The sequence below is a fragment of the Molossus molossus genome, unplaced genomic scaffold (genome assembly GCF_014108415.1).
Source record: "Molossus molossus isolate mMolMol1 unplaced genomic scaffold, mMolMol1.p scaffold_m16_p_14, whole genome shotgun sequence".
In the NCBI taxonomy this organism is placed as follows: Eukaryota; Metazoa; Chordata; class Mammalia; order Chiroptera; family Molossidae; genus Molossus; species Molossus molossus.
Window position 1 is genome coordinate 73,354,922 of NW_023425349.1, and position 12,566 is coordinate 73,367,487.

The following is a 12,566-nucleotide window of genomic DNA, read 5'->3' on the forward strand; positions in this document are numbered from 1 at the left end:
GGAAAAAGAAGAAACATTTGTAACAAAAATCAACTAATTAAAAATAAATAAATAATAAAAGAAAAAAAATTGTTTTAAAGGACAATAAAATATACATGTCTTTCCAACCAGCCTTCTTTTGCACTTTGCAGTCTTATAAAAAGCACCCAGCAGTGCATTTTTCTAGGCACAGGTATACTGTTAACTGAGTAAGCAGCCTGAGGCAGTGGTTGAAGTCATCCTGTAGGGTGTTGTGCACATGTAAGTAGGATTTTTTGAAGCTTCATTGATCATCTGGAATGGTGTCCATGTCACTTTACAGTGATAACAGAACTGATACCAGTAAGTTCTTTTACAGTCTGTGCTACGATCCTCGTGCTAATTATCACAACACTACGCCATGTCCCGCGTCCATACCTTATCAACCTCATATACAGGCAAGAAAACTGAGGCCCACAGAGATTATTACTCACCAAAGGGCCAAGTTTGTGTTGTACTACTGCTCTGCATGCTGTTTTTACCGAGACATGATGAAAAATAGACAATATGAGTGGGAAACTATTTTACCTGTTTGTTGAGCAGTGTTGCCTCGTTGGGAAATAAACATTGGTTTTTCTTCTTTCCTATCACAGGGAGTGGGAGGATCTTAATGATATTGGTCCAAATTAATAACCTTTCAGTTAATTCTGGTTAACAGAACAGACTCATTCCATTTCTTAATTTGTTGCTGTTCATGCCAGAACTCCTTCTTTCCCCACTGTGGTTTTAAACTCTTCTCCTTTCCCTAAGTGCCCTTTGTACCCTGACTTTCTGACCTGAATCTTCTAGTATTTGACCCTTCACTTACATACTTGCTCTTGACAGCACTGTCCATAAGTGTGTGTGTGCACACCCACACAAATATACACCTAGAAACTTAGACGGCTTCTTCTTGATCCGGTTCATCTTGAAGTTCTACAGATGATTGCCTATAGTATAAAAATCCTTTTCTAACCAATTGGTGACTTAGCCTTAAACTTCTTTGCCATCTTGACCGATTTATATGCTTAAAAAAAACTTTGGTGTTCTGACTGAAATGATATCCAGCACGTCATCTGTGTTTTAAAGTATTTTAAGGGTAGTACATGATTGCAATAAAATAAAATGAAAATAGTATAGAAGGATACATGGTGAAAAGCAAAACTCTGCTATGTTCCAAGTAGGTATGTGCCTTGCTGCAGCCCACTGAAGGGAAATGTGGTGAGGTCGATCTGTTAAACTTACTCATGTATGTGGTCATTGACCCAAACATGTTCCTTTTCTTGTTTTTTTTGAGAAGCACATGCATGAAGGAGCTCATGCAGAGAAACTGGTGGTAACATTTTTAATTACCTTTATAGTATAATAAAAGACTGGTTTATCCATGGCAATCTATACAGTACTTCAAACAAATCAAGTAGGTTTATACATGCCGATATACAGACGTCTCCAAAATACATCATTAACTAAATCAAGCTCATTGTGAAACAGCCCATATTGTATACCACTTACATATTTTTAACACAAAGAAAAATGATATGTTTGTGTGACTATGTAGGAATTTTAGAAAACTTGCTGTCTTCCCTTTTAATCGTATCTCTTAGCTTTTCACACCACAGTCAGATGCCCGCCATGATGTTCCTTAGAGCCACACACTGTTCTATTGTTGGATATCAGATTTATTTCAGCTGGCCCCTAAGTGGGAAATTCAATTGCTTTCAGCTTCCTGTTAGTATTAACTGTACTACAGTTAATATTTGTGTGCCCTGTTATCTTTGTGTGAACATACCTGTTGGGTAAATGGCCAGCAATAGAACCACTGGGCAGCAAGGTGCGGTGACAAATTTGCTACTGACTGCACCCTTTTTCTCAGAGCTCAGGCTGTAATGTCAAGAGGGCTTGAAAAGTTTATTTATTTAGGTGATGTGGGTAGAATCAGTTCTCCTAAATTGCTGTCTTATGAGCAGCCAGCTGTTGGCCCCGCTTGCTGGCGAGCTTGCTCCTGCTCCTGCACGCGAGGCTTCTGGACAACAGGTGTATGGCCGTTTTTGCCTCGGCTGTGGGGCAAGTGTTTTCTCTCCCCTTTGCACCTCAGAATCTCCCCAAAGGAAAGAGGTTAACAAATGGCTACCACTGAGTCAGTTCAAGAGTCTTGATTTAGAACCAACCTACCAGTTTGTCTTTCTCTGGGCTTTCTTTCCCCTCTGTCTATAAGTGCCCAGTGTTCTCTCCTGGATCTTGAACTCAATTTCACCTTCCAGCACATCATTTTGTCTTCTTCACTCTTCCATAGGCAGTTCTTTGTTTGTACACTAACTTTTCTTAGCACACATCCTTGTCTGACAACCTTGAGCAGTTTGTTGGGTACCCTTGAGTTGGCCCAGACGTGTCATGCTCTGAGGTTAGCAGGTTTACTTACTGTAAACGGTCGTTAAAAGCGCTGAGCACTTGCTTCATATAAGCTTATTCATTCTTCACGTCGACCACAGAAAGTGGCTGGTATTAATTTCTCATTTTAAATATGAGAAAACTGGCCCTAGTTGGTTTTGCTCAGTGGTTAGAATGTCAGTCTGCAGACCAAAGGATCATGGGTTCTCGATTCTGGTCAAGGGCACATAACGTGGGTTGCAGGTTTGGTCCCTGGCTTCAGTTGGGGTTGTGTGGGAGGCAACCAATTGATGTCTCTTTCACATTGATCTCTCTCTCTCCCTCCCTCCCTCCCTCCCTCCCTCCCTCTCTCCCTCTCCCTCTCCCTCTCCCTCTCCTCTCCCTCCCATCCACTCTTTGTAAAAAAAAAGGAAAGAAACAAAATCAATGGAAAAATATCCTTGGGTGAGAATTAAAAATATATAAATAAATAAATATGAGAAAACTGGTATGAACTGGGGTGTAGAGAGATCAGAATGACTTTCTAGAGGTACACAGCTGGTGATTAGGCAGTAAAGCCAGCCACATCAACCAGTCCTTCAAGTCTGTTTTCCAGTGGATGTCCCAAGCTAATGGGGAGGTGAAATTAGCAGTCTCCTTACTGGGCTGGAAGGGTCAGGAATAAAGCAAGAATTGGGGGCAGACCTTCATCACTAATTTTTTATTACTGCAGAATCCATAACTGAATTAACTATATCTTAAACCACATACGCATGTGTATTCGTTTCTTATTGCTGTTATAACAAATTATCACAGCCCTGGCCGGTTTGGCTCAGCGGTTAGAGCGTCGGCCTGCGGTCCTGAGAGACCCGGGTTCGGTTCCCGCTAAGGGCATGTACCTCGGTTGCAGTTTGTCCCCGGCCCTGGTCGGTTGTGCGGGTGGCAGCCACTCGATGTGTCCCTTCATGTCGATGTTTCTCTCTCTCTCTCCCTCCCACTCTACCTGAACAAAAAATGGAAAAAATGTCCTCGGGTGAGGATAAAAAAAAACAAAAAAACAAATTATCACAAAATTAGTGACCTAAACAACACAAACTTATTATCTTATAATCCTGTAGGACTCTCACTAAGTCTCACTGACTAAAATCAAGGTGTCGGCACGGCTGCATCATCTTCAGTGCCAGCAGGGGTAGGTTGAGTGCCCCTCACATCTCTTCACTCTGACCTTGACTCCTCTGCTTCCTTTATTCACATGTCAGGTCTCTTGTGATGACATTGAGCCCCTGAGTTAATCCAGGATACTTTTTCCATTTTATTGTCAGCCAGTTAGCAACCCTAATTCCATCTGTAGCCTTAGTTCCCTGTTGCCATGTAACATAACATAGTCACAGGTTCTGGGCATGAGGATGTAGATATCTGTGGGGCAGGGATGGGGGCGCATTCTGCCTGCCACCTTGTGCCACTTTCACAAGTCAGTAGGACAACCACCACTCTTAAACTTTTCTTGTCCTTGGTCTGGGTTGCTTCTGGGAGGAATGGGATCCTTCTCATGCTTGTCACCCACAGCTGGAACACGGCTTCCCCTTAGGTCCAGCCAGTTTGACATTGTCTGAGACGAATTTAGCCATGGGCCCAGGAATAGGTTTCAGTTCTGTTTCTTGATGGAAGGAAGAACAGATCCCATTAAGCCCCCTCCCCCCTTTTTAATATGTTTTTATTGATTTTGGTGGGGAGAGAGGAGAAAGAGATAGAAACATTGATGTGAGAGATAGAAGGGGATGAAAAAAAAAATTGCCCAGCTGGTGTAGCTCAATGGTTGAGCGCCGACCTGTGCACCTGAGCATGGGGCGCATGCAGAAGGCAGCCAGTTGATAGTCTCTCTTATCGATGTTTCTATCTTTCTCTCCCTCTCCCTTCCTCTCTCTTTAAAATCAATAAAGAAAAAAATTTTTAAAAAGAAACATTGATATGAGAGAGATACGTCAATCAGCTGCCTTCTGCACATCCCTTTGAAGGATCGAGCCTGCACCCTGGGCATGTGCCCTGACCGGGAATTGAACCAGGATTTCTCAGTCCACGGGATGACTCTCAATCCACTGAGCCACATCGGCCAGGCTTAAGGGCCCCCTTTATCAGGAAAAGGTGCCCACCCAGGCACTGTTGCAGACCTCGTTTCTTCCTTCAAGAAACTATGTGCAGAGTGCTTCCATTGACCCACTCCATGTACTTGCTTCTGCTGCACCTGGGTCCGTGTCTAATGTGATTTGAGTGAATACTGTGTGCCCAGTGCTGGGTCATTTTCAAAGCAATAGTAGCAATAGCTCTTTGCACCAGTTATTACTGATCCCCAAATACACACATCTGCCATATCAAATAGAGATGTTATTGCATCCAAGTCTATTGGGATGTAACTGCTGGAGGTTTTGGGGGCTCTGATTTCATGTTTATACAAGGGCGTTAGTATAGATGTTGCTATTACTTGCCTTATGAAGAAGGGACTCAGGGAGGTTATTTGTTTAAGACCACACACAAATTAGTAACAAGATCAAATGAGTTACAAAATTACATTTCCTATGTTTTCTCCATATCACTGTGAAAATAGCATGAGAGTGAACTGTTCTGCTGGAAGAGTTGTGTTGGCTGGAGATTGGCCGTCAGCAGGCAGGCCATGTTAACACAGGCTCCACCAACTGACGGTCCCTACTGTGTGGGACTTGTCTGACAAGTGTATTCTTGGAAATTTGCTTATTTTTTGAAACTCGAACTTCTGTAATTAAAAACCAGCAGAGGGGGCGAGTAAGAGTTCTTAAAATTATACACACTAGCATTAGTCACTCTAGCATTTCCTTTGAGTGGTGTTCTCCACTCACTGCATCTGTGATTGTGAACCCCGTTGCTGAATTTTATTCATCATTAATCATGCCTCGTCATTTTTTTTTTTTTTATCCTCACTCGAGGACATTTTTGCATTTATCTTCAGATAGAGTGGGAGGGAGGGAGGGAGGAAGAAAGAGAAACATCAACGTGAGAGAGACACATCGAATGGTTGCCAGCCACACAGCCCCAACCAGGGTCGGGGACAAACTGCAACCGAGGTACATGCCCTTAGCAGGAACCGAACCCAGCACTCTCTGGTCCATGGGTGACGCTCTGACTGCTGAGCCATACTGACCAGGGCATGCTTCATCATTTTATACTGTACAGGAGTATTACTGTGTATAGTGATTTAACTTTAGATCACTAAGCATTTCATCAAATGTCTTGACACTTAAATTAGTCATGCAAAACACCACTAATAAGTGGAGAGGCTATGCAAAGAGGGGTTTCTCACCTGCAGCTTCCTTTCCAGTATTTTGACAGCATGGTCAACCCTGAAACCATTGCAAATGTTGATTTTTAAAGTCTTCATTTTCTCCAGGGGCTACCCGCTTCACTTGCCCTTACAAGGTGGGGTGTTCTGATACCCCATCCTCAGCCACAGCTTATCCTTGGTACTGGCTTCCAATTCTGTCTCTAGCCCATACTTCAGTTCTAAGCTGTAGTCCTCATAAAGCCCTTATAAGTGTGTGGATAATCACTATATTTTATTAATGGAAAATAGAGAACAAGAAGATATGATAGTAATTTGTTATAAGTCATATAGCTAATAGTTAGGGAGCTTTGTTTAAAGAGAAAAATGTAAAATGTTCCACTTGAAGGGATTAAAACTAGTCGAGTAGTATCACTTACTTATAGCCTAATAAAGTGTGAATAATGCATGTTATATCTTATGGTAAAAGAACAAAGAGGAGCGATAAGGCAAAGAAGGGATGGAGATAGAAGAGAGGATAGAGATAGATAAGATGGGGGAGTTCCCGCTTGGGGGACTAACGCTTTCGGTCACGGTTACTAATATAAGTAGAAATGTTATGGATATGTCACTCATTGAAGGCTGAAACCAAGCCAGAGCTAGAGTACGTGGCACCATTTATTGATCAGTTTTACACAAAGAGAAGGCCCCTGATAATACGGGCTGGAACAGTCGCTTGACTTTTCTTCTGCCCAAGTAGAATTGCTTCATGGTTAAGTTAGCCTGGGCTTTAAAACACTGACAGGGTCGTCATTCATCCACAGCACTGAGACTTTGTCTTTGAGCAAGGTGGCTTTGGTCTGCTAGTGTCAGGGTTCGGTAGGTGACAAAAGGTGGAAGTAACAGGATAATTTTGTTAGGTAGACATGCCTGTTTCTCAGTGCCATTTCCCACCTTCCCCTGCACTCCCCTGCAGGAAAGAGGAGGACTCCCTTTTCTGTGTTACTCATGAGTTCAAGTTAGAACAATGTGGTGGGCTCAAAAGTGGCTTATTCTGAAAATTTCTGGTGAGACCTTGCTGGGTGACTTGGCACGGGGTTAGTTTTAGCCTCTTTTTGTGTATTCAAAAATGTTTTATGAAAAAGTGGTCCTAAGAGACTTCAGAAAGAATCACGGCAGGTAGAGGAACAAGCCAAACAAGGCAGCAGAGAGCTAGATTCCTGGGTGTGCAGCAGGACAGTCTGCTCTCTTCGATCCAAGGCGTGGAAAATAAGATTGGGGATGGAGAGGAGGGATTACTCTCAATTTAAAAACATGACAATCAAATGCAAGACGAGGGCTTTTTATGGACCCAAAACTAAGAAAGCAACTGTTTTTTCAAAAAGGACATTTTTTAGGACATCAGGGGAATTTGCATGTGGTCTATGTATTAGCTGATATTGAGGAATTAATGTTATTTGTATTAATGTGGTAATGGCACTGCAGTGGAAATAAGCAGTATAGTTTGGTCCATCTGAAGTAGGGGTGAAATGACAAAGTCTGGGATTTGCAACCAAGGAAATGCTAACAGATAAGCACATTTGACACATTTTTGGAAATTGTTGAATCTAGGTGATACATATAAATGGGTTTCACTATGCAGTCTTCTACCTTCAAAATGATTGGGAATTTTCATGTTGACTTCCTAAGTGTTTTACTTGCCCTCTTGGGCCCAGGGTTGAGTTGTACCTGTAATGCGTTGTAGTTATCCTGTCATGGCCACCAGACCACAGACACTTTCCTGTTGGAAAGTAAACTGCCACCAGCCCAGAGCCAGGGAAGCCAAATACCATCCTGGAGCTGCTTTTTTACCAGTTGCCTTCAGCTTATCCAGAGCTATTGATTCTGGAGTGAGGACTAAGATGTTGACCTAGATACAGTTGATTTGCCAGCCCCCAGGGAATAGAGAGATGGCCTTTTTTATTATTTGTTTTGAAATACATTTTTATTGATTTTAGAGAGAGAAGAAGGGAGAGAGAGAGAGAGAGAGAGAGGAGAAACATTGATCAGTTGCCTCTGGTATATACCGCAACCAGGGATCAAACCCACAACCTGGGTATGTGCCCTGACTGGGAATTGAACCAGCGACCTTTTGGTGCACAGGACAATGCACAACCAACTGAGCCACCTGGCCAGGGCAAGATGGCCTTCTTTAAAACAAAACAAACCCTTTTCCCTTTATTTTGTAGGACCACCATGAGGCCTCAGACCTTCTATGATGGGAGTCACTCCTGTGCCAGAGGAGTGTGCCATATCTCAGTGGCCGAGCCGTTCTGCCCCAAAACGAGAGAGGTTTGTAATCTTTCTGGAAAGTACACCAAAATAAATCATGGCTTGGGGTGGCATCTAGAGTTAGATTAATTGGTTAATAAGAACGTGGTCTCTCTTCCCCTCCCAAGTTTACTCCTTTGCAAGGTTTTGTGAAGAGTCGTTTCCCTTGGCTAATAATTCCTCCATTACTGTCAGTCATTTTTAAGCTGAATCACTCGAAGTTACAATCTACCTTTTCTATAAGTTTTGATTTTACTATCAGGATACCTTTTAAGTAATTTACTATAGACTAGCATATTAGTCAAGAGTAAGATAGTCTGGAACCAGACTATGTGGGATCACATCTTTGCTCTTCAGCTTAATAGCTGTACGCCATTGGACAAAATACTTAACACCGCTGGGCTTCAGTTTCCTCATTTGTAAAATAAAGGTAATGATTACATGTTCATCGTGGAACTGTGTGAAGGATAAAAGAGTTAATATCTCCAAAGTGCTTTGAATGCCTATTAGTACTGAAACATCCAATGACTGCTGACTGCTTTTATGAATTAAATTATTGTTATTGATATTCTGTAAATTGTCAGATTCTCATCATTTGCCTTGGAGCTGAGTTTGGCCATTTCTCTCTGAGATTAGAGTAAAATCTCAGAACAAGGGGGGCAGCCCCACAGAGGTCGGAATCACAACCTTAGCTCTCAGAGAATAAAAATGGCTGCCACAATTCAAAGGTCCATCTCTTGGCCCACGCGTGGCACTTTTCATATAATCCCATCTTTGAAAGTTAGGTGCCACACAACAGGTTAGAAACATTATCAGTGGTGAACGACCTAATGAAACCAACTTTTGAATTAATTTGTGGAATATGAATACCTAAACATGTTAGTCCTTCAGCTCATTTTAACACCTGCATGTGAAAAGCAGACTTTTTATAGCTTTATATTCACCCCTGTATAACCATGTAAAACCAGCTTTCTTATAGTCAACAGCAAGGGAGCCTGAACCTCACCCTGGTCTCAAAAACAAAATCTAGAATGCAAAGTCAGGAGCTGCAGGGAGCCATTAGAGGTGTACCACTGTGCGCGTTCTCTCGGAGTTCAGTGAAAAGTACATGTTTTGCTTGTTTAAAAAAATGGCAGATTCAGTGTGTGTAAGTATTTAGATGTATATGTTTCTGGGTAGTTATCAGCAAAATGGATCAGAATGCTGCCAGTCTTCCCTCTGAAACACAGATCTGCCCACATGGTAAGTTTGCTCTCTAGAAGAAACTAGATGTGCATAAAATTCTTGTCCATTTCAAAATGGGGGCAGTTTATGAAGAAATAGACTAGGGAGAGAACATCATGTTAGTAAGAAACTGAAGATCTTGTGCTAGGCAGAAAATAGCGACTTACAGTATGAGAGGTAGAGGTGGACGATGGCAGTGCAGGGATGTGTACAGAGTCCTTGTAAATGTGGTGGTACGTGAGAACTGCCAGTAATAGAACTTGGCCTCCCTTGATGAACCATGTTTGTACCATATCCTTCCATTTGTATTAAAATACGTGTGCATGTATAAAGAGATGAATATGAGAAATATTTATGTGCAAAAAGAGTGTTTTGGGAAAGTTGACAGAAAACTCTGGTTTCCCTTGGGAAGGTGAACTGCATCGCTAGGACACAGGTAGGAGAATAATATCATTTTGTACCCTGCAACTTTTACCTATTCCAAAAATAGTGTCACTTCTAGTCATCTTAGGAAGTAATTTGATATACACCCTTTGGGAGTTCTGACTTATAAAATATATTTAGCCAAGTGATGTAGTATTGCCAATATATTTATGATAATGGGGGTAGAGTCAGGAGTTCCCTTATAATTACTCAAGACATGGAAATGCAGGCAGCTTAGCCTCAGACTCAGAAATCTCTCACCCTGTTTGTGTTTGTGTTTCTGATACCTAATCTATTCTCATGGTGGCGCAAAGTGCTGGTTCAAATGGAGAGACCCCAGAGCCCATCACTGTGGCCAGTCTACATCCAGGAGCCTCTGCTTCCTTCTCCTCCCATCATGGCCCCCAGAGCAATGGTGAGGACTTCCATACCACAGGCCATTGGCACAGAGTAGCTGTGATCTTCCTTCATTCATCTCTAGAAGCACTCTGATGGTTGACTGAGACATATAGCTCGGTTATTTGGGACTTTTAAAGACATTTAATGAAGACAGGACTAGGCTGGTTATATATTCATTTTTTTATTGTCACCCGAGCATATGTTTTTATTGATTTTAGAGAGGAAGTGAGAGGTAGGGGGAGAAAGAGAAGAAAGAAAGAGAAACATCGATGTGAGAGAGAAACATCACTTGGTTGCCTCCTGTGTGCACCTGAACCAGGGATCGAACACACAACCTACGTATGTGCCCTGGCCAGGAATCAAATCGGCAACCTTTTAGTGCATGGGACGACACTCCAACCAACTAAGCTACTCCAGCTGGGCTCACTCCATTTTTTTATATATATATAAAATGGGTCGATGCTCAGCCACTGAGCCACACCGGATGGGCTAGTTTGTACTTCTTAATTCCTTCACCTTTTTTAACCATCCTCTAAGCCCCTTCCCACCTGGCAGCCAACAAACAGTTCTCTCTATCTGAGTCTGTTTCTGTTCTGCTTGCTCATTATGTTTGTAGATTCAATTGTTGGTAGATAACTGTTTATTGCCATTTTATTGTTCATGTTTTTGTTCTTTTTCTTCAAGAAGACCTGTCAACATTACATATATTACATATGATACTGGTTTGGTGGGGATGAACTCCTTTAGCTTTTTCTTGTCTGGGAAACTCTTGATATGTCCATCAATTCTAAATGATAGCTTTGCAGGAGAGAGTAATCTTGGTTGTAGGTTGTTGCTTTTCATCACCTTAAATATCTCTTGCCACTCCTTTCTGGCCTGCAAAGTTTCTTGTGAGATATCTGCTGACAGTCTTATGGGAGCTCTTTTGTAGTAACTAACTGCTTTTCTCTTGCTGCTTTTAAGATTCTTTCTTTGTCTTTAACCTTTTGCATTTTGATGATGATATGTCTTGGTGTGAACCTCTTGGGGTTCATCTCATTTGGGACTCCTTGTGCTTCCTGGACTTGTATGTCTGTTTCCTTCACCAAGTTAGGGAAGTTTTCTGTCATTATTTTTTCAAATAGGTTTTCAATTTCTTGCTCTCTCTTTTCTCTTTCTGGAACTCCATGATATGAATATTGGCATGCTTGAACTTGTCCCAGAGGTTTTTTACACTATCCTCATTTTTTTTTTTTTTATTCTTTGTTCTGATTGAGTGTTTTTGGCTTCTTTATATTCCAAATCAATGGTTTGCTTGTTGACTTTACCTACTCTACCTATTGATTCCCTGTAAATTATTCTTTATTTTAGTAAGTGCATCCTTCATTTCTGACTAGTCATATTTTATGTTCTTGAGGTCCTCACTAAGTTACTTGAGCATCCTGATAACCAGTGTCTTGAACTCTGCATCTGTTAGATTTTTTTATCTCCACTTTGTTTATTTCTTTTCCAGGAGGTTTTTTGTTGTTGTTGTTCTTTCATTTGGGACATGTTTCTTTGTCTCCTCATTTTGGCTGCCTCCCTGTGTTTATTTCTATGTATTAGGTAGAGTTTCTGTGTCTCCTAGGCTTCCTAGGGTGGCCTATTTTAGTAGGTGTCCTGTAGCATCCAGTGGCACAGTCTCCCTGGGCACCCCAGCTGGGCCCTCAAGGTGCACCCCTCGTGTGGACTGTCCACCCTTCTGTTGTAATTGAGTCTTGATTGCTGTTGGCACATCAATTGTGTGCCCCCAAAATACATATGTTGAAGCCCTAGCCTCAGGTACCTCAAAATGTGCCCTTCTTTGGAAATAGGATCATTGCAGATATAATTAAAGATAATGATTAATACAATATCACTGTGGTCCTTATAAAAAAGGAAGATTTAAATACAAAAAAAACTGTACACAGAGAGAATGCCAATTGAAGATGTAAACAGAGGTTTACAATCCAAGAAATACAGACGATTGCCAGCAAACAACCAGAAGAATCTGGAGGAGAGGCAAGGAACAGTTTTCCCTCACCACTCTCAGAAGAAACCAATCTTACTGACTGACAGCTTGATTTCAGACTTCTAGCCTTCAGAACTGTGAGACAATATATTTCTGTTGTTTAAGCCACCCAGTTTGTGACACTTTCTATGGCAGCCCTAGGAAACTAACATAACCACCCTCTATTAAATCCTGTTTAAAGCTCAAATCATTCAACCCAACCAATCCTTCAGATCTCAGTTTAATGCTTAATGCTTTGAGGATACTTCCTTGATCAGGTTCTTTGACATAAACTCTATAGAATAATTTTTCTTCTCCTTGGTTCCCTCATTTACCTCAGTTTGCAATTGTATAACTGCAAGTGTTGTTTGATCAATATCTGGCTTTACCTCCACCTCCTAAACTTCATGACCCCAGCAGAATTTCCTGTTTTTCTCACCATCATATCCCCACAGTAGGTGCTCAGCAAATATTTGTTAAGTGAATGAAAACATTTTATTGTTTCAGAAGTTAATTCATTTTTGAAATGCAAGTAACCTTTGGTAAATA

The 12,566-nt window shown here is 41.5% G+C and overlaps 1 protein-coding gene across 1 annotated transcript in view; it reads left to right on the forward strand.

The window, feature by feature from the left end:
* The window catches only part of LOC118630136 (methylthioadenosine phosphorylase), a 51,815-nt gene that overhangs the window by 26,120 nt on the left and 13,129 nt on the right, over nucleotides 1-12,566 (forward strand). Inside the window, exon 5 of the mRNA XM_036261857.1 lies at nucleotides 7,882-7,984. Coding sequence (XP_036117750.1) covers nucleotides 7,882-7,984 — 103 coding nt within the window. The remainder of the gene's footprint in view (nucleotides 1-7,881; nucleotides 7,985-12,566) is intronic.